The 25,084-nt window shown below is 37.5% G+C and overlaps 1 protein-coding gene across 3 annotated transcripts in view; it reads left to right on the top strand.

Annotated features, from left to right (window-relative positions):
* Positions 1-25,084, top strand: part of LOC134382633 (cytochrome P450 2C19-like) — a 53,422-nt gene that overhangs the window by 16,584 nt on the left and 11,754 nt on the right. For all 3 annotated transcript variants that reach the window (XM_063103351.1, XM_063103349.1, XM_063103352.1), the window contains 2 exons: positions 11,304-11,445; positions 14,280-14,467. In XM_063103351.1, coding sequence (XP_062959421.1) covers positions 11,304-11,445; positions 14,280-14,467 — 330 coding nt within the window. The remainder of the gene's footprint in view (positions 1-11,303; positions 11,446-14,279; positions 14,468-25,084) is intronic.

The raw sequence follows: 25,084 nt of genomic DNA, 5'->3' as shown, positions 1-25,084 counted from the left end.
AATTTTATTTTTTGATATACATTGTGGCTGATTATTGTTCCCCATCACCCAAACTCCCTCCCTGCCCGTCTAGCCCCTCCCCCCCAACAATGTCCTTTCTGTTTGCTAGTCAAATCAACTTCAAGTAATCGTGGTTGTTATATCTTCTTCCCCTCCCCCCCCCAGTTTTATTTTTGGGTGTGTGTGGGTATGTGTGAATTATATATTAATTTTTAGCTCCCACCAATAAGTGAGAACATGTGGTATTTCTCTTTCTGTGCCTGACTTGTTTCACTTAATATAATTCTCTCAAGATCCATCCATGTTGTTGCAAATGGCAGTATTTCATTCGTTTTTATAGCTGAGTAGTATTCCATTGTATAGATGTACCACATTTTCCGTATCCACTCATCTGATGATGGACATTTGGGCTGGTTCCAACACTTGGCTATTGTAAAGAGTGCTGCGATGAACATTGGGGAACAGGTATACCTTCGACTTCTTTCTCTTTCTCATTTGCATTTTTGCTCTACCAGTGGGTTTTGTTCCTTCTTGTATATTCATGGTAGTGATACCTGTTTTTGTCTTTGCAGAGCTAGGGCTGGAGCTCACAGTCCCCTCAAGCCTGTTTTTTTGGACAGAGTCACAAACCCTTCACATGCAGGTCTATGATCTAGGTATCAGGAAAAGGTCCTTGGAGCCATGGGTGAAGAAATAATAAGCTTTATTTTAGATGCAAGCTCTGCCGACCAACAGTTCTGAGCTGCTGCCTCACACACTGAAGAGCACACAAAAATAACAACAAGCAAAAGTATACATGGGCGCACATGTGCACTAACTCTACTCCCACATAACTTGTTTACAAAGGATATGCTGCAGCACACCCAGCCAGACCTGAGGTGAGAGGGCCTGACTAAACTACTCTATTTTCCTCACAATCCACCCCTTCCGGGTCCCTTACCATACAATCTATGCAATCAGAATCTTCCACAATGTTCCCTTTGCAAGGATAAATGACCCTTACATCCATATAAGCTATTGTCTGTTCAATATGCCTTAAGGCTTGACCTTAAGTAGTCTTGTCCTTTCAACTCTTAGCTGCACATGTCCAGTTAGTAGTCATCATTGATGTGATTTTCCGTGGGAATCCTGTAGTCATACTGATTTGAAGTTCAGTGCATATTCAGTAGACAAACACATTGATCACATGACTCTGGTGCAGTGCCTGCAGCCAGAACTCTATGGGCAAAAAGACAGAAGGGTTATTGGTACCAATAGGGGAATTTCTCACCCCTCTGGTAAGATACATGCCAGCTTACCATCCTGAGAAAGGATGGTTGCAGGAGTAGGTAACTTACTTGGTTTATGATAACATACATTATCCACTAACACTGTTTGATCTGTAGATTGTACATGTAACTGTATAGCGGAATTCATAATTGGCCATAATGAAAATACAAATGTGCCTTTTGGAATTGAGCACTTATATGCTCCAGGACACGTTACCTTTACTTGAGGAGGTCAGGTATCTTTCACCCAAGGTGAAACTTGAATGTTTTCTTCTAATTCTTTCCCCCAAGGCCGTATTAGGCCTACCCAGCATGTATGGGAGAGGCTTCTATTCTCCAAGGCCATTTTCATTATACTGTCTGTCCCTGTTGCAAATAGGTTGAGGCTGGTAGGAGAATATTTCCATTCTTGCCATAACCTGGCTTCAAAAGCATATGTTTTGTAGTGACTTACAGTTGTATAGGTGCTGCAGCCCTATTCAATATAGCTTCCACAGGAAATGACCTGCCCTTTTGGGGTCTCTCATTTAAAATCCTGACTGTTTTGCCATAACCATCATGTCCACCCTTTCAGGGATAGGGGTTGGGAAGATACCTTAGTCTTTTTTTTAAAAGTCCATTGTACCGTTCAATCATTCCCACTGCCGAGGGATGATATGGCAAATGTAATCCACTGAATGGACAACAGGGAGGCCAACCTCTGAACCCCATGTCCAATAAAGTGGGTTCCATTATCACTCTCTATGATCACAGGCTGGCCATACATGGCAGTAAGGCTATTCAATGTGTTCACAGTGTTTACGTAGTCTAAGGTTTTATAAGAACATACAAAGAGAAGATCAGTAGCCATATGAACAGCCTTGAAGATGTATCTGAAATTCTCTGACCTGGCAGTGGTCCAACCAAGTCCACTTGCCATTGAGTCATGGACACCCTTCCTCAAGTTATTTGCCTATTTGTATGGTGCACCCACAAGGGGTGTGGACTCTCTTGAGCACATACTGGACAAACACAACAGTCATTCACATCTTCCCATTTTATAGGCAAGGCCCATCTTTGAGAAACCATGCACATGGTCTTGCTGCCAGCATGCTGCATTCGACGATGTAACCACTGGGCATATCAGTAGCTGGGCCTCTCTCCAGCCATCTTACCTTAGCCAAGGCATCAGCTTCATCATTTCCTGGACTGGCTAAGGGGAAGTATCCTGAGACATGGAAAAGAGTTACTCCTTTTTCATGTCCCAGTTCCATTAACTCTTGCCACATGGCTTGTCCCCACAGGGGTTGGTGGCCTACCATCCACCACTGGTATTTGCAAGTTGAGACCCAAAGGGCCATACTTTTATGCACAGCCCAGCTCTCAGTACAGATGGTTAATGGACCAGGCTCATTTTTTATCACCATTCATACTGCTTTCAATTCAGCCCATTGACTGATTTGCCTTGTGCCGTTTTCATACTACATGGTATCTGTTAAGGGATGGACAGCAACCCCTGTCCACAATGCTGAGGGTGCCATGCTAGAGCCATCTGTATACCAAGCTTGCTCTGTGAAAGGTCCCTGTCCCTCATGGAAAGGTATAGCCTCCATCTCCATGGGTAAGGGTTTTGCCAAAGTATCCTCCATAAACTCTACCAGTCCTAGCACAGTTTGCAACTCTTTGGATGGAGGACTCATTGACACAGTGCTTCTTTGTTCTATATATGCTCCCCATTCAGACAGAGTGGGAGTCTGAGCTATGCCCACTTTAGAGTTGGTTGCCCATGTGCACAGCCATCCTAGTATGGGGTATGTCATCCTTACTAGGACTTTGGCAGTTGCTGTGATAGCTTCAGTGGCCATCAAGGCAGGATATAAAGCTGCTGTTTTTTTATTAGAGAATAATGCACTTCAGCACCCTTCCAGAGCTGAGACAAGAACCCTATAGGTGTTTGGAATCAGTCTTGTCTCTGCCACAAATCCCATCCTAACCCTTCTTGGACTATATGTATGTCTAATTCAAAAGGCTTAGTGGGATCAGCCACTTGTAAAGCCTGTACATGCTGTATTGCCCTTTTTGTAGCCTGGTAAGCCTGTCCTGCTTCCTCAGTCTGATCCCAGAGGACTCCTTTCTTTGTTAATGCATACAGTGAGCATGCCATTTGGGCCATATGGGGTACAAAAGCTCTCCAATACCCCAAAAGTCCCAAATATGTCTGTAGCTGAGCTATAGTTGTGCATCGAGGGTATGCCTGTATCTTGTCTATAATAGCTTCTGGGATGACTCTCATCTTACCCGACCAGACCACTCCTAGGAATTTGATTGACAGCTCAGGTCCTTGCACTTTAGCTGTGTTCTTGGCCCACCCACATTGGTCCAAAAGACTTAGCAGTGTTGGAGCTCCCTCTGTTAAATCTGCAAGAGAATCAGAGGTTAGTGATTTGTCATCAATGTAGTGAAACATTGTAACCATGCTGGATCTAGTCCACTTGGCTAGGTCCCCAGACACTAAACCATGACCGATGGTTGGGCTATGCAGATAACCTTGGGGCAATACTTGAATGATCCACTGCTTTCCTTCCCAGGTGGAGGCAAACTGATCTTGGCTATAAGCTGAGATTGGAATAGAGAGAAAAAACCATTTGCAAGGTCCAATAATAATGCTAAGTTCCCAGCTGAGTTGTCAGCTGATCCATCAAGTCATGAACTGAAGGCAGAGCTGCATGCAAAGGAGGCACTACTTTGTTTAGTTCTCGGTGGTCTACAATCATTCTCCAGGTACAATCAAATTTTTTTCACTGGCCATACGAGAACATTAAAAGGCCATGAGCCGGACAAATAATGCCAACTTTCTCTAACTCCAGTATAGTGGCACCTATCTCTGCATGTCCTCCCACTAGGCAATACTGCTTTACATTAACTACACCCCATGGCTTGGGTAACACCTGTGAGTCATGTTTAGCATGTCTCTGTAACACAGGCTTCACTGTCTGTATCCACAGTCAAAACTCTCCAACTATTGTTTGCAGGTTGAAACCATAAAGAACCTCCATACTCAAGATGTATTCAGATACTGGGGATATATGTACAGTGTATATATGAAGGGGCAATCATCCTATGCCCAATGGCAGTGACACAGCTTTAACTTCAGTAGCATGTCCTCCATTACCATCTATGTGAACTGTGTCCCCTGGAAACTTTATTTATCATTCATCTGTTGATGCACATTTGTGTTATTTCTGTGTTTTGGCTCTTATAAATAATGCTGCTATGAACATTTGTGTACAAGCTTCTTCATGGAAGTGTTTCCATTTTTCTTGGGTACATTTTGGGGTCATATGGTAATTTTATGTTTCGCTGTTTGAGAAACTGCTAAACTTTTCTACAGTGAATGCACCATTTTATATTCACACAAACAATGTAAAAGTGTTCTTATTTTTTCACATAATGGACAACACTTTTGATTTTGTAAGTTTTTGTGTATATTAAAGCCATCCTAGTCAGCATAAAGTGTTATCTCATTGCAATTTTGACTTGCATATTCTTAGTAATTAGTGATATTGAACATCTTTTCATGTGCTGTTTCCCATTTGTGTACCTTTGGAGAAAAGTTGGGAAGTTGAGTCTTTTCCCTCCGTTTAGTTTCCTCCTTTTAGTGGATCAGCTTTCACAATTGAGTATGACTTAGCTTCACAAGTGTCATAAATGTGCTTTATCATGAATTTGAGGATTGGCTTTTCCATTTCTGCAAAACTGGCTACTGGAATTTTGATAGTGAGTGCACTTAATCTTTAAGTTGCTTTAGGGTGTATTGCCATACTAACAACATTACATGTTCTGATCCTTGATCATGGGATGGTTTTCCATTTATTATGGTATTCCTAATGTTTTTTTGCAACATTTAATAATTGTCAGTTTCTGAGTCTTTTACTTCCTTCATTACAGATTCTTAGGTGTTTTAACCTTTTCGATGATATTGTAAATGTCGCTAATTTTAATTCATTTTCAGATTGTTTACAGTTGTTGTATAGACACACAAGTGATTTTTGTGTTGATCTTGTATGCTGAAATTATGCTGAAATAATTTATTAGCTCTCATTATTTTTATTGTGGATTGTGGGGTGTTGTCTATATAGAATCCTGTTAGCCTAAATAGACATAGTTTTACTTCTTCCTTTCCTACTTAAATGTTTTCTATTTCTTTATTGCTCTGGCTAGGACTTCCAGTACTATGTTGAATAGAAGTGGTGACATGGACAGCCTTGGTTGTTTCCCCTGATTTTAGTGGATTAGCTTTCAGAAATGAGAATATAGCTTTGGAAGTTTTATAAATGTGTTTTATCCTGATAGGGAAGTTCCACTGTATTTATCGTGTTCTGAGTGTTTTTATCATAAAACGTTTTGAATTTTGTCAAATGCTTTTTCTGCATCGATTAAGATACTAATGTAGTTTTTTTCCTTCACTCTAATAATATGGATATTATACTGATTGATTTTCCTTCTTTCTTTTATTATTTTTTTTTCTGGTGGCTGGCTGGTACAGGAATCTGAACCCTTGACCTTGGAGTTACAACACCATATTCTAACCAATTGAGCTAACTGGCTAGCCCTGAGTAATTTTCTTGTTGAACCACCCTAGCATTTCCAGGAATAACACCACTTGGTTTTGGTGTATAACCTTTTTTTTTAAATTTAAAATTTTGGCAAAATATGCATAACATAAAAGTTGCTATATTCACCATTTTATGTGTACAGTTTAATGGTATTAAACACATTCACATTTTTGGGCTACCACAACCACCATTTATCTCCAGAACTCTTATTACCTTAAAGAGTGGAAACTCTGTACCCATTAAACAATAACTTCACATTTCTCCCTCCCTTTAACCCCTGGCAAGCACCATTCTACTTTCTATCTTTATAAATTTGATTAGTCTAGGTATCTCATAAAAATGGACTCTTACAGTATTCATCCTTTTGTGACTGGGTTTTTTAACTTAGCATAATGTCCTCATGGTTCATTTATGTTGTAGCATGTGTCAGAAATTCTTCCCATTTTAAGGGTGAATAATATTCCGTTGTATGTATGTACTACTCATCTATTGATAGACACGGGGGTTACTTCTACCTTGTGGCTATTGTAAATAATGCCACTATGATCATGGCTGTACATATACCTCTTTGAAACTCTGCTTTTAGTTCTGTAGGGTAGATACTCAGATGTAGAATTGCTGAATTACATGGTAATTCTATTTTTAACTTTTTGAAGAACTGCCACTCTGTTTTGCATAGTGGCTACACCATTGTACATGTGCACCAACAGAACACAAGGGTTTTGATTTCGTCGCCAACACTTGTTATTTTCTGTCTTTTGTTTTTTAATAGAAGCTCTGCTAATGGGTCAGGTGGTATCTCACTATGGTTTTGACTTGTATTTCCCTAATGGTTAGTGACATCAAGCATTTTTTTCAGGTGCTCATTCACCATTTGTATACTTCTATTCGAGTCCTGTGCCCATTTAAGAACCAGATTGTATAGGTTTCTGTGCGTGTATGTGTGTGTAATACTTTGAAAGTGCTCTTGGACTTGGTTTACTAATATTTTGTTGAGAATTTTGCATCTATATTCATAACAGATGCTGGTCTTATTTTGTAGCATCTTTATCTGGCTTTTGTGTCAGGGTAGCATCATAGAGTGTGTTAGAATGTATTCTCTCCTCTTCTATTTTTTTAAAGAATTGAGTAAGATTAATTTTAATTCTTTCTTAATTTTTTGGTAGAATCCATCAGTGGAGTCATTTTGTTCTTTACCTTTTTGGGGAATTTCTGGTTTCTAACTCAACGTCTTTGCTTGTTATGTGTTCTCATTTTCTATTGAACGTTGTGTCAGTTTTGATAATTTGTGTGTTTCTAGGATGTCTTCCATTTATCTAGATTATCTAATTTGTTGGTACACAACTGTTTATTGTATACTCTTATAATCCTTTTTATTTCTGTAAAATCAGTAGTAATGTCTCTGCTTTCATTTCCAATTTTTGTTCTTGGTGTCTTCTCTCTTTCTTTTATTTAGCCAGTATAGCTAATGGTTTGTCAATTTTGTCAGTCTTTTTGAAAAACCAATAATTGGTTTTACAAATTCTTTTTGTGTTTGTTTTTGTGTTCCCTTTTTCATTTATCTCTGCTTCCTTCTGTTGGGTTGGAGTTTAATTCATTGTTCTTTTTCTAGTTCCTAGGTTGTAAAGCCCGTTCTTTATTGGAGCTGTTTCTTTTTTAATAGAGATATTTACACCTATAAATTTTGCTCTGAGATCGGCTTTTGTCACATAACCTTATTTTGTCATATTGTTTCATTTCCATTATCTCTCAATATTTGATAATTTTCCCAGTGATTTCTTCCTTAACCATTGGTTGTTCAAATGAATGTTGTTCAGTGTCCAATTTTGTTCTCTTATTGATTTCTAGGTTCATTTCAGTGTGGTCAGAGAATATAGTTTGTATGATTTTGATCTTTTCAAATTTGGTGAGAATTGTTTATGACCTAACATGTGGTCTGTCCTGGAGAAAGTTCTATGTGCACTTGAGAAGGATGTTTATTCTGCTGTTGTCGAGTCAAGTGTGCTGTATATGTCTGTTAGTATAGTTGATATCTAGTGTTGTTCAAGTCTTCTATTTCTTTATCAATCTTCTGTCTAGATGGCCTATCCATTATTGAAAGTCGGGTATTGGAGTCTCTCACTATTATTGTAGAACTGTCTATTTGCTCCTTTAATTCTGTCAATGTCTGTTTTACATATTTTGGGGTTCTTTGAGTGAGGTAATACATTATAAAGTTACATATTCTTGATGAATTCACTTTTTTCTCATATAGAAGAATCTTATTTGCTTCTTTTAACAACTTTTGCTTAAAATCTCTTTTGTATGATATTAGTATAGCCATCCCAGCTCTCTTTGGTTACAATCTGGATGGGAAGTTGTTTTCTAGTCTTTCACTTTCAACATATATGTGTCTTTGGGTATAAAGTGAGTCTCCTGTAGATAGCATAAAGTTTCTCTTTTAAATCCATTCTTTCAATATCTGCATTAAAAATGGCAAGTTCATTTTATTTATATTTAAAGTGATTAGCCATATTTAAAAAATTACTTCTGCCGTAATGCTATCTTTCTATATGCCTAACATCTTTTTTGTTCAATTCCTTCAGTATCGCCTTACTCTTTGCTTAATCATTTTTTTCTAATGAAATGATTCACTTTTGATTTCTATCTCTGTATATTTTTAAGTTTTTTTCTTAATAGTTACCATGTGGATTGTTGTTAACATCTTATATATCTTATTACATACTGACTTGATGGAAATCATCATGTTGAAGGGATACCTCCTGCACTCCTATGTTTATTGCAACTCTGTTTACAATAGCGAAGAATTGGAACCAACCTAAATGTCCATTTATTGATGAGCGAGTAAGGGAAAGGTGGCAGATATACACAATGGAATACTACTCTGCCATAAGAAGAATGAAATTCTATCATCTAAACCAACAGAGGTGAACTTAGAGATAATTATGTTAATTGAAATAATTCAGGCACAGAAAGAGAAATACCACATGTCCTCACTCACAAGTAGGAGTTAAAAAATGAACACATCATATTGTAATATGTCAACTCTGAATATAAGGGTTTTTTTTTTCTTTTTTTTACTTCCAGCAATTACTGTTGTTCCTTGATGAAGGCTCCAGTCATCACTTTATTTAGTGACTTTTTCAAACTATTTTTGTATCTTTTGTTATGTATAATCACTTGAATCTCTTTTCTGCTACCTCTGCAGTCAATCAGTGACCTGACACAAATTTCCTTAAGTTCCTGGATCCAATAACAAAATAACAGAAAAGAAGTCATTCTGTTTCTTTAAATTCCCAATTCCAATGACACTGGGGAAATTGCTTTAGCCCATGGGGATTGTGTCAGCCCATCAGCAATCAAAAGACACAATGCTGATTTTTGAAGGAAAAAAAAATGTTTCTTTTTTTTGGATTGTGATTTTTAAAAAATTTTATTGTAACAAAGTTGATTGTACATATCTGTGGTGTACAGAATTGAACATCAATACTCGTATGCAATATGTGATGCTCACATCAGAATAATTATTATATTCAATAATATACACCATCATTGCTATTTGTGGCCCTTTACCCATTTGTAGGACAAGGTTTCTAATGCCCAGTCTAGCATCAGTGATCTGCTCAGGTACATAGTACACTATGCCCCCAAACTTCCCACCACAGTGGTAGGTTATAAGGAATGTTAGCCTCTATACAAGATGTCTAATTTACTGAAATTTACCTCTTTCTTCATCAAACATTCCTTAGATGATGCAAGTGTTTGACTAGACTCCAGAGTCCCCAAATAATTTCTTCATACATATTGTACGAGGTCACTGGTTGTTTATGTGGAGGAACTCATTGCTGAACTTCCTGATTTACCATTTTTGTGATATTACTCTCATAATGCCATCATAACATTAGGATTTCATACTGTGACATCAAATGTATTTCCATTTATTTAGGTTTTATTTTATTTCTTTCAACATTATTTTATATAGTCTTGTTTAATTATGATAGGTTATGTGCATGTAACCCTTAAATCTCCAAATTCCCTTCAACAGATGGAAATATAATTATTGATTTGTGAGTGTACTACTTCTCTTCTGACTTAAGAGTAATTTGAAGTCGATCAGCTTAGAATACTGTGTGAAGCCGACATTACTATGGAAAATGACTGTCTTTGTCTTGCAAGGAAATGTACTGAGAGGGGTTAGTTAATCTTCATGGTGCTGATTAAATAATATTAGACATGCCGTAGGTTACCTGCAGATTATAAAAGCATTATTAATTTAATGCTTGCCTACGGACTGGTTAGAAAATAATATATTTGAATATAAATGATCCTCTGTAGTTTATATTTAAAATTGCCCCCTTGTCACTTCTGTGACATATCATCTATTCAGGTCCAAACCAAACTTACTTATCCCTGTCAATTGCTTTCTCTCACCCAAATTTCTATTCATGGGAACTCCATTCATGAGTCACTCAGCCTGAATATATGCATTACTCCTACAATTTCCTTTATCCCTGATGGGCAGTTAGCACCTCAAACTCTCTATCTTCATGGCAGTAATGACTCTTTAATTTGTATATCCTATTCATTCCTGCATCTGTTCCCTGTACCAAGTTGCCCAATTTCTCCCATCTGGACTACAGTAATGCTGGCTTCATCTTGTCTTTGTGACCCCAATCCCTTTTCGTATAATTCATTTTAGATTTTGCTTCCATTTTAGCTTTTGCACAATTTCAATTTCATGATGAGTCTGCAGGCAATATTGAATTTATGTCAATTTTTGACAGAAGAAGAGAATTCACACTCTTATTTCAGGTTTATAACATCTTTATGCTGTGACCTTTATTTACCTATTTTGATTAATTAAGATTGTGTTTGCTTCTAAATAAGAGAAAATCTGGTTTATAATGGTTTAAACAAGTGGTGGGTTTATTTACTTCAAATAGAAAGATTTTCATGGTGGACCAGTGTACAGATAATATGTTAGCCTTGAAGCATCAGAGAGTCACATGCCTTCCATTTTTATTCACCATATTTGGTATGTAGGCTTCATTTCTTTGGTTAAATCCTCACATCCCAAGATGATGTCCACTTTACCTCCTAATTCACATCTGTGTTTTACGTGAGAGGGAGAAAATAGAGAAGGAGCACCAATAGGATTCTACTTATAGCTTTGTGGGAAAGTAATATGCTGCCTGGCTCACCAAGCTGCAAAGAGTCTCATGAATGGAAATTTTTGACAAGCAAAGAATAATGGAGTAAGAAATGAAGTTCAGGCCAATTGATCCATAGTCTGTGCTATACCATGTAGTAGTTTTTCTAACAATAGACTTTCCAGTTTCTGTGTTGGCTAACTTTACAGCAAGGTGAGTTATTTGGGATTTTGTGCAGTTAAATGTGCTTATAAATAATTAGTGAGGTAATTGTATCAAATCATTTTTAGGAAAAACACAATCAGCATTCTGGATTTACTATTGAAAATTTGGTATACAGTGTATCTGATTTGTTTGGAGCTGGGACAGAGACAACAAGCACCACCATGAGATATGGACTCTTGCTCCTACTGAAGCACCCGGAGGTCACAGGTAAGACCATAGCTGAGGAGCACAGTGAATTTCAGCAAAGATGTGAAGACCCTTCTAATGCCCTCCACATTGTTTCTCTTAGAGAGACTTCATTATTAAACTTCTGTGCTACCATCTGTAATCTGTCCAATTTAAGGATGTGATAAAATGGGGCATCTTTGCAGAATACAGGAGGGTGACTGAGAAGAGTGAAGGCAGCATGGCAGTAGGAAAACCAATAAAACTCTGGTGCCATGTCTGGATGTCATGGGAGGTGATTCATGGCATGCAGAGCCAGCATCAATTTGCCTGGATTGCGTGTTGGTTTTATTACAAAAAGGCCACCTTTAACATAGGTACCTTCTTGCAAATACCTTTCCTCATTCTACAAATTGGGTGTTCTAGTACTGGGGTAGGAAAAGGGAAACTCTGTTTATTGAAACATTAGTGGAAACTCTAGAAATTTAGTGATGCTGCCTGAGATAATTTCCAGCCTGTGAAGAAATCTAAAATTTAGAGTCATAAGAAAGGTGTTTCTGCTTAGGCAGAAGATATACCAAAAGGAATTTTAATATTTCAGAAGTCTTTTGTGATAAAACTAGTGGACTCACGATAAGAATTTGGGGGGGGGGGATCTGTCAATGATTCTATCTTTCACAAATTATTTTACTTTAGAAATTTATCTTTAAATATTTCCCATTATTCAGCAGATAGAAAACATGCTCTTTGCCCCCACCCGTGTCAGGATCCCACTGAAATGACAATAACCGAATTACAAATGAGGATTAGTCCTTTTAAAGTTGGTGGAGAGAAGTGCAGGAAACAGCCAAGAAGTCTTCAGAATTTTTTTGAAGCACAGAGAGCAGATTGAAGGGTGATCACTAACTCAGCAAACTGGATGAAGTTGTAACCTAATTGTCAGAAGAGGAAGCTATATCAAGGAAGAAAAACCAATCTGTGCCTGCAAAATCCCACAAGGTTCTGTATTTATTTGGAAGTAGCAAGTGTCAGAGAAGGTAGAGAATAAAGCTGACAAAGGAGTCTCTCCCTGCCCATGTTCCCTCCATGACTCCTTTTATCCGGTAACTGATTTTCCCTCAAGAAAAACAAAGGCTCACTCTTCAGAGAAACTGAGTCTGAGAACCCCTATACTGGGGACACTGGGCAGTGACAGGGAAAGAGTGAGATGTGGGGCTGGAAGAGAAAGTTTCATAAAAATCCTCTTCTTGAGTTCAGAGACTCTTAGCACTATTCTCCATCTTGCTTCCGGAAATTCAGTAGCCAGACATACCTTTCAGAGAGTGCACGGCTCTAGAGAAAAGATCGTTGTATTTTTCCATCTAAATCAAAAATTCTTTCCATTTGTCCAGCACAGTGAATAAAATAAAAAATATCCTTCCCAAGGTACAGGGTTATGAATTTTCAGAACACCAGTATTAAAAAGAAAATCATAAAAACTTTCAGAGAGCTACCAGATCATATATAAAGGATTAGGATTTATAACAGTTTCAGAATTCTCAAGAGTAACTGTTAGCTCATTAATTCATGGACAAAGGGTATCTTCCAACCTGCACATTTGCCAAAAACATTACCCCCTAGTTTTCCTTTTTCAGAAGAATACTGGAGAATGTGCTCCATCCAAATGTCTGAAACCAAGTCAGAGCAAGTCATGGGCTCCAGGGATCAGGAGGCCTCACTTAGGAGAATGAGACTGTCAGGGAGGCTTCTGGGCACCAGGCTTAGAAACCACCCACCTCAGAAAGGACCAGGTGGACAATGCAGGTGTGAGGGCAGACCCCAAGAACAGAAGAGAAGTGATGGATTTTATGAGGTTTCTCAGTAATTAGGAAATTGTAACTAGGAGTTTCAAACATCTGCTTGAGTATTTGGAAACAATTCTAACTCAGGAAACAAAATTATGAATAGAAATAAAGAGACATGATTAAGTCCATGAAAATGCCAAAAAAAAAAATTGTTATCTCAGTGGTCTTACCATGGAACCATATTTCTATAGAGGGGATCACGTGTGCTATAAATATTGATATATCCTGAATTGTGGCCTAAATATATTCTAGAAAATAGAGTGGGGAGACTTGTTTTTATGTATCTGTGTGTGGATATGAGGTGGAGATGGAGATTAGAATTCTCCTCTCTCATACCAGAAAATGATTAAATTGTTTTGAAAATGGATAAGTGAGAAATAGAGTTGTTATTTATTTAGAGTTGTTCTTTAGAAATACGAATCTAATGTTTAGAAGAAACTACTAGAATTCTCGAAATGGCCACATCTGGGAAGTGGGGATTTGAAGACAGTACCATAGTTAACTGCACGCACACACAGACACACACGGACACATAAACATACGCAGATACATACATTACAAATAGGTACTTTAGCATGATTTAATTCTTTTTAACTTTTTTCTCTTTGGCAGCTGGTTGGTACAGAGATTGAAACTTGGACCTTGGTGTTAACACCCCACTCTATCCAATGAGCTAACCAGCCATCCTGAATTTAATTTTTTAAGCACCATATAATTGTTTTGAAATAAAATTAATATCTGATTCCTGCTTTTCTTTCTGCAAGACAGTATTTTCTTGACTTAAATATATGCTAACAATATTTTCAAACATTTTATTGTTTCTATTTGCATTACTAATGTATATGCTTATATATGTATGTTCAGATTTAATTAATGGCACAATTATATTATTGTATTATAGCAATCTGCCCCTATAATTTATGTTTATAATGCTGGTGGAACACCTTCATAATACTTCATGTAATCCTGAATTGCTACCATAAATGTACCACTTTTCTCCTTTTCCATCAGTTCTTCCTTGTGTCTTATCAGCTAAAGTCCAGGAAGAGATTGGCCGTGTGGTTGGCAGACACCGGAGTCCCTGCATGCAGGACAGGAGCCGCATGCCTTACACGGATGCTGTGGTGCATGAGATCCAGAGATACATTAACCTCCTTCCCACCAACCTACCCCATGCCGTGACATGTGACATTAAATTCAGAAACTACTACATCCCTAAGGTAACATTGTTTCTCACACACTGTACCTCAGTGTTCTTCAAGTTCCCAAAGTCACAGTTTGGTTCCAATCCTCTACCAACACAAGATGAGAGAAGAGCAAAACTCATACATGTGGTAGCTTGATGGACTTTATGCTGTTTACAGTTTAGAGCTCAAAAGCTTCGTAACAGATCTTGGTATCTGGTACTGTATCTTTCAAATTTGTTCTGCTTCTTTCGGATTGTTTTAGCTACTCTTAGGTATTTGCATTTTCCAATAAGTATTAATTAAAAGTATCAGCTTGTCAAATTCCCAAAACACTGGATGTGATGTTGTGTTTTCAGTGAAGTGCCTTGCAAATCTTTTGTTAGGTTTGTGGTTCTTCCATTTTCTGTACCTGGAATATATAAATATAATAGATTTTATTATACTGATGAACATATACCCACAAACCTCACTAAATTTACTAATCATTATTAATATTTTTCCTGTAGATTCCTTTTGAATTTCTATGTACATTATCCTGCTATCTGAGTTAATACTTGTTTTATTTCATTTTCCAATTCTTGTGTCTTTATTTTCTCTTTTTTGCATTATCTCACTGGCCAGGATTTCCAGGATAGCATTGAGGAGACTGGTGATAGTGGGTGGGGGTTTAATAGCTCAATACTGAGAACGTTATTTTTAAGTACATTTTGGCAGTTATTCTTTATCAGATTATGAAAGTATATCATTTTCTGTTATTTTTATAATTTTTATATTGAAAATGTGTCTAATTTTTTCTATTGATTCTCTTCATATATTGGTAGGATTGAATATGATAGCTTCCCATTCCTCACTAAGTGTACATAGTATAAGTACATGCACAGCTGGATATGATTTGCTCCATATTTTGGGGGGCTTCTTTATTTATACTTATAAGAGTTTTCAGTCTTTGTTTTTCTTTTTTTTTTTTAATTATTTGTTTATTAATATTTTTATTTTTTTTACATTCTAAAATGTTGTTGCAGAGCAGTTGTGGAGAGGGGAGAGAAGAAGGGGGAAGGAAATAGGATGGGAGGAATAGGAAGGAGGGGAGGCTTGGTGGAGGTCCATGGCACCCTCCTTATTCTGTCAAGGGTGACCAAGGGGTTTTGGGTGGTCGCTTGCTGGTAGTTGCTGGGCTGGTTGCAGATGTTAGGGCAGTGTGGCTAGGGTTATGTGCTGCCTGCTGACTCTAGAGCCAGTTGTGCTTCCTGTGGTGGTTCAGTGGTTGTCACTGGGCTGGTTGTGGACATTGGGGGGCCATGGCTGAGGCCCTCAAACCAACACTGCCCCAGCTTGGGAGCCCAGGGTGCTTCTGGTGGCAACCTGGTGATCATCACTGGGCTGGGTATGGTGGTTGGGGGGTTGTGTCTGAGGCCAATGGCCCTCCCCTCCTCCTGGCTTGGGAGCCCAGGGGCCTTCCCATCCTTCTAGGTTTTATAGGTGTTCTTCCAGGTCTTTGGTGGTGTTAGACCATTACTAGCTAATATCAGACTTTGTCTCTGATCTCTGGATATTTTGTTTTTTCTTTCGCTTCTGTGTTGGATTATTCACTGTTCCCACCACTTAAACTCTGCACTGGAACTAATCTGTTGTTCTTTGCTTACTTCTAGAAAGGGTGAGCTTCCTGTGGGGACCTGCACTTGAGCCCTGTAGTTGACCTAAGTTACTTTGCTGCTAACTCCTTGGGGAAGGCTTTTTGTGCAGCTCAGGTTTTAACTGTTGACCTTACAACTACTTCCAGGTCTTCTGAGTTCCAGTAGACCTGAACTGTATAGAAACTCTGGTCTGGGCTTGAGTCTTTTCATAAAACTGCACTCCCTGCAATTCTGTATTCCTGACCAGTCTACACTTAGTGGACCTGTGCTGATTGGAGGACAGCTGTCCATGATTTGCCCCAATGTTCCCTCATTGGGCCCATCTCCCCCACCACCTGCACTCCAAACTCTTCCCGTGGGGTGGCAAATGTGACCATTTGCTGGTCCCAGGCAAGTGGCTCCTTTTTTCTCTTGTCTGTGGACCTTTGTTCCTATGTTGTTCCACAGGAACACTGTTAGTGGTCTTACTGGCCTGGGGGCCCCCAAGGCCCTTTCCTCTCTTGCCATCTGCAAGCAACTTCATACGTGCACAGCTGCGGGTTTGCCAACTCTTGTTCTGTGCACTCAGCAGCTCTAGCCTTGAAGCAGCCAGGGCTCAAAATAGTCGGAGTGGTCCTTTCCTTCTCTCATTGCAGCTTCTCCTGCCTTCATGAGCTCCATAGGTCTTTCCTCCTCATCCCTTGAGCTCTAGTGGCCCTAGCTTGGCAGTTGTCAGCTTATAATAGTTGTAAATAGGTTGATTTGAGGGAAAAGGGTGATGTTGGGGACCATCTATTCCAACATCTTGATTGGAAGCCCCTTCAATCTATGATTATTCTTCCTCAAAATTTTCTTGACAGATTTCTGCTCAGGTAATGCTGGCCTCACAAAATTGGGTGAGAAATGATCCTTAACGTGTGCCTGCTTCCATTACTCTCCTCTCCTTTCACTCTTCTGCTTGTGGACACTTAGTTGTATCTTAAATGAGTAAAACTTTTGGATGAATACCTAAATGCCAGGGATTATATATAAAAAAATGCAGTTTCAGATGATGTTTATGTTCTTCCAGAAGGATTTTATTTCCCTCTCATAGGCAGTATTAATGATATAACACTTTCTATACTGATTCATCATTGGACGTGATATGAACAGTTGAAAATTGACTATAGGTGTTAGCTTACCTCTCTTTGGTTCTCTCATCTCTGAAATCTTGAGACCAGCTTTTTTCTTAAGAGCTTTACAGTGCCTTCTAACACATGGATTCTGTATTTATCTACAAGTTCTTGTTTACATGCTTCAAGCTTCTCTACTCCAATTGAAGCTAGAGCATGTTATTTTTAAAATTAGAAATAATGTAAGTAAACATTGTATTTTCATGGGGGAAAAAAGTAGTGAAATTGGTAAGGTTGCATTTACTAATGTCATGCCATGGAAAAGAAGGAATTGATGCCTCTACCAAGAGGTAATGGGACTTGTCTTGATGATTACAGATTAGGTATAAGAGTAAGACTTCATTCCACTGTGTTTTCACCAAAGAACTATATTTCTTAATTTGGGGTCTGAGGGAAATACCAATGAAACTTCTCTCTCCTCTTAGCACCTAAATGGTAAACAGACTGAGGAATCAGGCAGGGATTGACACTATCCCCCAACCACTGCATCAGTTTTGGGGACTGCTTGAAGGGAGGGTTGCACCTGCTGAGCTCACCCGTTCACTCTTTTGCATGGTGGCACCTGCAGACTCTGGTGGCTTTTGAACCTAAAGAGCACAGATCCCCAAGGCTATCCATTCCCTTCTGCCTTGAACAGCCCATTATAGAAATATGCAACACTGCATGACTGACTCCTTCCATCGAAATCAGGTAAATGACTTTTTTTATGCCAGAGGCTGAGGCACTGATCTAGGTGGAGATAATGGCCCCATACACAAGTTAGTAAGCTTTTTCTTTAATGGACCAGAAAGGAAATTTTTAGACTTTACAGGCCATGCGGTTTCTGTTGCACTACTGAACTCTGCCATTGTAGCATGGAAGCAGTCACAGACACTGTAAACAAATTAGAATGACTTTGTTCCCATTTTTATGAAAATGAAAGTAAAATTTCATTTATCAGTTACAATGTAGTTGATATTTGTGTCCCTTTACCAATTCCTCATTTTCCTCCTCCTTCTACAATTCACCCCACCCATCAAATCATATCTGTTCACTTGCCTTAACAAGTTCAAGGAATTGTTGTGAATGTTGTGTCGTCTTCCTCTTCCCACCATTTATTTGTTTGTATATTTATTTATTTATTTTGATTACCTCTCACAAATAAGGGAGAACATGTGGTACTTCTTTTTCTGTGCCTGGCTTATTTTAGTTAATTTTCTCTAAGTCCATCCGAGTTACTGCAACTGGTAGTATTTCATTTTATTTATGTATGTATATATAGCAGAGTAGTATTCCATTGTGTAGATATACCACATTTTCCTTATCCTCTAATCCAATGTTGGGCATTTAGGCTGGTTCCAACTCTTGGCTATTGTAAATACTGCTGCAGTAAACAGGGAGTACAGGTATCACTTTAACATGATGATTTCCATTCCTCTGTGTATATACCCAAGGGTGGATTTCTGAGTCATAATATAGATGTATCTGTAATTGCTTGAGGAACCTCCATACAATTTTCCATGAATGCTGCCCCATTCTGCATCCCCACCAACCATGTAGGAGTTTCCCTCTTCCCCCACATCCTTGCCAGCATGTGTAACTTATACTCTTTTGGATATTATCCATCCAAACTGGAGTGAGATGGTACCTGAAAGTGGTTTTGATTAACATTTCCTGAATGCTGAGTGATGTTGAGGATTTTTTCATGTGTCCATTGGCCATTCACATATCTTCCTTTGAGAAATGCCTATGCTGCTCCTTTGCCCATTTTTCAATTGGGTTACTTGGTTTTTAGCTGTTATGTTGTTTGAGTTCCCTGTATATTCTGAATATTAGTCTTTTGTAAGATTCATATTTTGCAAATATTTTCTCCCACTCTGTTGTTTGTCTTTTTCCTCTGTTAATCGTTTCTTTTACTGTGCAGAAGGCATTTTGTTTCGTATAATCCTATTCATTTTTCCTTTTTGGTTGCCTGTGCTTTTGGGGTTGTTTTCATAAAGTCTGTACCCAATCCTACTTCCTGAAATATTTCCCCTATGTTTTTTTTAAGGAGTTTTATTGTTCTGGACATATATTTAAGTCTTTAATCCATTTTTATTTTATTTTATTTTATTTTATTTTATCAATATACAATTTGGTTGATTACATTGGCCCATTACCTAAACCTCTGTCCCTCTGCCCTCTCAACCCTCACTCCCAACAAACTCATATCTGTTCACTTGTCATATCAACTTCAAGGAATTGTGATTGTTGTGTCTTCTTCCCCCCCAGTTTATTTCTGTATTTATTTATTTATTTATTTATTTTTAACTCCCACAAACAAGTGAGAATATGTGATATTACCCTTTAATCCATTTTGAGTAGATTTTTTTATTTGCTGAGATTTACAGGACTAGTTTCATTCTCCTAAATATAAATATCAAATATTCCCACCACCATTTACTGAAGAGGCAGTCTATTCCCCAGTGTGTAGTCTAGGTACCTTTGTCAAAGTTCAGATGGCTGTACTTGTATGAATTGATTTCTGGATTCTCTACTCTGTTCCAGTCATTCATTTATTCGTTTTAAAGCCAGTAACATGCTGTTTTGTTTACTATAGCTTTGTAGTATAGTTTTAAGCCAGGTAGTGTTATGCCTCTGGCTTTATTCTTATTTTATTTTATTTTATTTGCTCTGTGTTTCTTTTGCTATTTCTGGTCACTTTTTATTCCATATGAAAGTTAGAATTGTTTTGTCCCATTTCAGAGAAATATGTCATCATAATTTTGATGAGTATTGCATTGAATCTGTAGATCACTTTGGGTAGTATGGATATTTTCACAATTTTAATTCTTCCAGTCCAAGAGCATTGGATGTCTTTTCATCTTTTTGTGTCCTCTTAAATTTTTCTCAGCAGTGGTTTGTAGTTCTCTTCATAGAGATTTTTCATTTCCTTGGTTAACTTTATTCCTAAGGATTTTATTTATTTATTTATTTATTTATTTTGGTAACCATTGTTAATGGGCTACCTTTCTTGATTTTTTTTCTGCTAGTTCATTGTTAGAGTATAGAAATGCTTCTGATTTTTGTGTGTTGATTTTTTATCCTGCAATTTGATGAAATCATTTATTCTCTCTAATATTTTATTAAGTTTTTAGGCTGTTATATATATAGGATCATATCATCTGCAAACAGGGAGAGTTTGACTTCATCTGTTCCACTCTGGATCCAGTTTATTTCCTTCTCTTCCCTGATTGCTCTGGATAGTACTTCCAACACTATATTGAATAGGAGTGGCTAGAGTATGCATCCTCGTATTGTTCCTGCTCTTAAGGCAAAAGCTTTCAACTTTTCTGCATTCAGGATGATATTGGCAGTGGGTTTGTCATATATGGCTTTTATTGTGTTGAGATAAATTCCTTCTATACCCAATTTATAGAGAGTATCACAAATGAAAGTTGAATTTTGTCAAACGCTTTTTCAGTGACTGTAGAGAAGTTTGTATTGCTTTTGTCTTTCATTTTGTTGATGAGGTGTATCACATTTATTGATATGCATATGTTTAACCAACCTTGCCTTCGTGTGATGAATTCCACTTGGTCATGGTGTATAATTTTATGGATGTGTTGCTGTATTATCTTAGCTAGTATTTTATTGAGAATTTTTGCATCTATATTCAACAAAGATATTGGCCAGTTGTTTCCTTTTTCTGTTGTATCTTTGCTTGGTTTTGGTATCAGAGTGATGGTTGCTCAGCTACCTGTTGCAGCCTCAGGGTCTGAGAGTCAGCAGGGTGGGCCTCTTGGGAGTGGGGACTCACCTGGCCTGTATCCTAAATCTGTCTTTTGAACTGTAAAATTTCCTAAAATAAAAAATACTTGGTCAGGAGGAACCACATTTCTTCAGGGAGCAGTCATCAGGAATTGGGTGGCTCTTCCTAAGCAAAAGCCTTTCAGCTGACTGAGCATCACAGCATCACTTGGCAGTGCAAAAATTTTAGAGTCTGGGAAATCCAAAGTCCAGGGATCATATCTTGTGAGGGTCTTCTTATATGGTTGCTTTACAGGAACACAAGGTTCTCATATCTAATATTTAAATTTCAAAATGTTTTTGTGTGTCAAGAAATATTCTTTTTCTTTTTGTTTTTAAATCTAAACATTCTTACTTCATGTGTTATACCAAATCAGGTGGAATGCTGGATTTTGCATGGGCCATATTTTGTTATTGCCAAATATAAGATATTACTGTCCAGTAGAACTTCTGCAGTGATGTGAGGTTGATTTGTGCATTTGGGTCCTATCTAAAGAATATTGCTAACACAAGATCCCTAAGATTTATCCTTACTTTAAAAAAAATTTTATTGTTTTAGCTCTTACATTTAGATGAGTGATCCATTTCCAGTTAATATATATGAATAGAGTTCAGTAATGGTCATGCTTCATTTCTTTTCCTTTATGAATTTCCAGTTGGTTGAATAACTTTTGTATTGAATACATCTCCTTTTGTATCTTAAAGGAAAGATTTATGTATTTATTTACATATTTAAAAATATACAAGTGAATAATGGCAAAACAAAATTATAAGCCACATTTACACTAAAATAATAAAATTAGGGAACAAAATTTTTCCTCACCTTTCTATTTAAATTAATTAAATCTACAAGAGCTCTACTGCTGCCACAGTGAGGTCCAAGGCAGGGAAGTCTTTCAAGCAGGCTTCAACCATCCCCCTCTGTGCAAAGAAGAGATAGGAGGAGTCCTGCAGCATTGATAGGGAGGCCAAAGTCAAGGAAGTGCCCCAGGCGACCCTAACCCCCACCTGCACAGAAGGCAGATGTATCACCACCACTGGGGCAGGGAGACCCCAAACTGCTGCCATGGAGGTGGTCCATAATAACTGCCACTAATGCTTCTTCCACCGCAAGGATGGCTTGCCACCACAGCAGCAGAGAGAAGAAATGATATCTTAGCACTTCAAAAAAAAATCAAACATAGAGGAAGAATTATAAAAGTGGAAGAAAGGAACAAAAGATATTTAAAACATCTCAACAAAAATACCAAGAGTAAAACAATACTGCTCAATAACAACCCCAAATGTAAGTGGATTAAACTCCCTACTCAAAAGGCACAGACTCAGGGATTGGGTTTAAATGTTGGCAGAACTGTATGCTGTCTTCAAGAGACTCACCTCATCTGTAAAGACACACAGAATAATAGTGAAGGGATGGAAAAAGACATACCACACAAGTGGAAACCAAAAGAAAAGCAGTAGCTATTCTTATGTTGGATAAATATACTTTAAACAAAAATCCACAAAAAGAGACAAAGAAGGTCACTGAATATTGATAAAGGGATCTATCCAGCAAGAAAACATAACAATCATAAATATATATGCATCCAACACTGGAGCACCCAGATATGTAAAGCATAGACTGTTAGAACTAAAGAAAGACATAAATCCCAATGTGGTAATAGTGCAGGATCTGAACACCACTCTCAGTACTGCAGATCATCCTGGCAACAAATCAGTAGAGAAGCACAGACTTTTTGTTTTTTGTCAATATACAATGTGGTTGGTTATTGTGGCCCATTACTGAAATCTCCCTCCGTCCTCCCTCTCCCCCCTCCCTCTCAACAACCTCATATCTGTTCACTTGCCATATCAACTTAACTTGTAGTGCCTTCTTTCTGTCCCTGCCAAAATTCTTTTGTGTATTTATTAATTTATTTTTAGCTCCCACAAATAAGTGAGAACATGTGCTATTTCCTTTTATCTCCCTGACTCATTTTACTTAATATAATTCTGTCTAGGTTGATCCATGTTATTTCAAATAGCAGTATCTCATACTTTTTTTTTTATAGCAGAGTAGTATTTCATTGTGCAGATATACCACAGTTTCCTTATCCACTCATCTGATGATGGACATTTGGGTTGGATCCAACTCTTAGGTATTGTGCATAGTGCTGCAATGAATATTGGCGAACAAGTATACCTTCAACTTGAAGATTAACATTTGTCTCGGTATAGTCCCAACAGTTTGATAACTGGGTCATGTGGTACATCTATCTGCAGTTGTTTGAGGAAACTTCTTACCATTTTCCATAGAGGCTGAACCATTCTGCAGTCCCACCAACAATATATGAGATTTCCTTTTTCTCCACAACCTTGCCAGCACATATAGTTCACAGTCTTTTGCATGTTAGCCATCCTAACTGAGGTGAGATGGAATCTCAGTGTGGTTTTGATTTGCATCTCCCAAATGCTGAGTGGTTTTGAGCATTTTTTCATGTATCTGTTAGCCGTTTGTATATCTTCCTATGAGAAATGCCTATTTAGATCTTTCATCCATTTTTGAATTGGGTTACTTTTTTTGTTGTAAAGTGGTTTCAGTTCCTTGTATAATCTGGATATTAATACTTTGTCAGATGTATAATTTGAAAATATACATTCTTCTCATAAGCACATGGGGCATTCTCCGGGATAGACCATATGTTAGGTCACAAATTAACTCTCAACAAATTTTTAAAAATCTAAGTCATGTCAAGTATCTTTTCAAAACACAACAGATTAAAACCAGAAATCAAAACAAGTGAATCTTGGAACACTATACAAATACGTAATATTACACACAGGCTCCTTAAAAATCTATGGGTTCAAGAAGAAATTAAAAAGGAAATAAAAATGTCTGGAATCTAATGAAAATAAAGACACATCAAAACAAAGCTTGTAGGACACTGTAAAAGCAATAGTAAGAGGGAAATTTATTGCAACAAACATTTACATCAAAAGAATAGAAAGGTCAAATGAATGACCTAACACTACATCTCAAAGAACTAGAAAAACAAGAACAATCCAATACCAAAGTTAATAGATGGCAAGAAATAATTAACATCAGAGCGGAACTAAATGATATACAGAAAAAAAAAGATACGAAAGATCAATGAAACAAAAGTTGGCTTTCTGAGAAGATAAAATAGACAAACGATTCACTCAGTTAACAAAAAGAAGAAGAAAAAACACCCAAACAGTAAAAATCAGAACTGAAAAAGGAGACATTACAACAGATACCACAGAAATACAAAGAATCATTACAAACTGTTACAAACAAATATATGCCATGAAATTTGAAAGTGTGTAGGAAATGGATACATTTCTGGAAACATACAAACTACCAAGACCAAACCAAGGAGACATAAAAAACCTGAATAGACAAATAATGAGCAAAGAGATTGATGCAGTAATCAGCAGTCTCCCAACAAAGAAAAGCTGAGGACCAGATGGCTTTACTGCTGTAATCTACCAAACAATTAAAGAGGAATTAACACAAATTCTCTTCAAACCATGCCAAAAAATAGAAACAGAAGCCATTCTCCCAAACTCATTCTAGGAGTCCAGCATCACCTTGATAACAAAACCTGGCAAACATACATCAACAACAACAAAAGAAAACTACAATATCTCTGAAGAACAGAAATGCAGAAATCCTCAACAAAATACTGACAATCAGAATACGGCAACACATCAAAAAATTATACATCATGATCAACGGGGATTCATCCCAGGGAGACAAGGATGGTTCAACATATCCAGGTCAATAAATACGACACATCACAGCAACAAAATGCAGGAAGAAAACCATATATATACTTTTGTCAAAGGATGCAGAAAAAGTATTAGACAAAATTTAACATACCCTCATGATAAATGCTCTCAGCAAATTAGGTATGGAAGGAAAAATATCTCAAACAATAAAAGCCACATATGATAAACCCAGTGTCAATATCATCCCAAATGAACAGGAAAAAGGCAAGGATGCCCTCTATCAACACTCCTATTTAATGTAGTATTGGAAGTACTAGCCAGAACAATCACTCAAGAGAAAGAAATAAATGGCATCCATTTTGGAA

This window comes from Cynocephalus volans, chromosome 7, assembly GCF_027409185.1.
Source record: "Cynocephalus volans isolate mCynVol1 chromosome 7, mCynVol1.pri, whole genome shotgun sequence".
Taxonomy (NCBI): Eukaryota; Metazoa; Chordata; class Mammalia; order Dermoptera; family Cynocephalidae; genus Cynocephalus; species Cynocephalus volans.
Note: the sequence above shows the minus strand (reverse complement) of the source record. Positions and strands in the feature narration are given on the sequence as shown.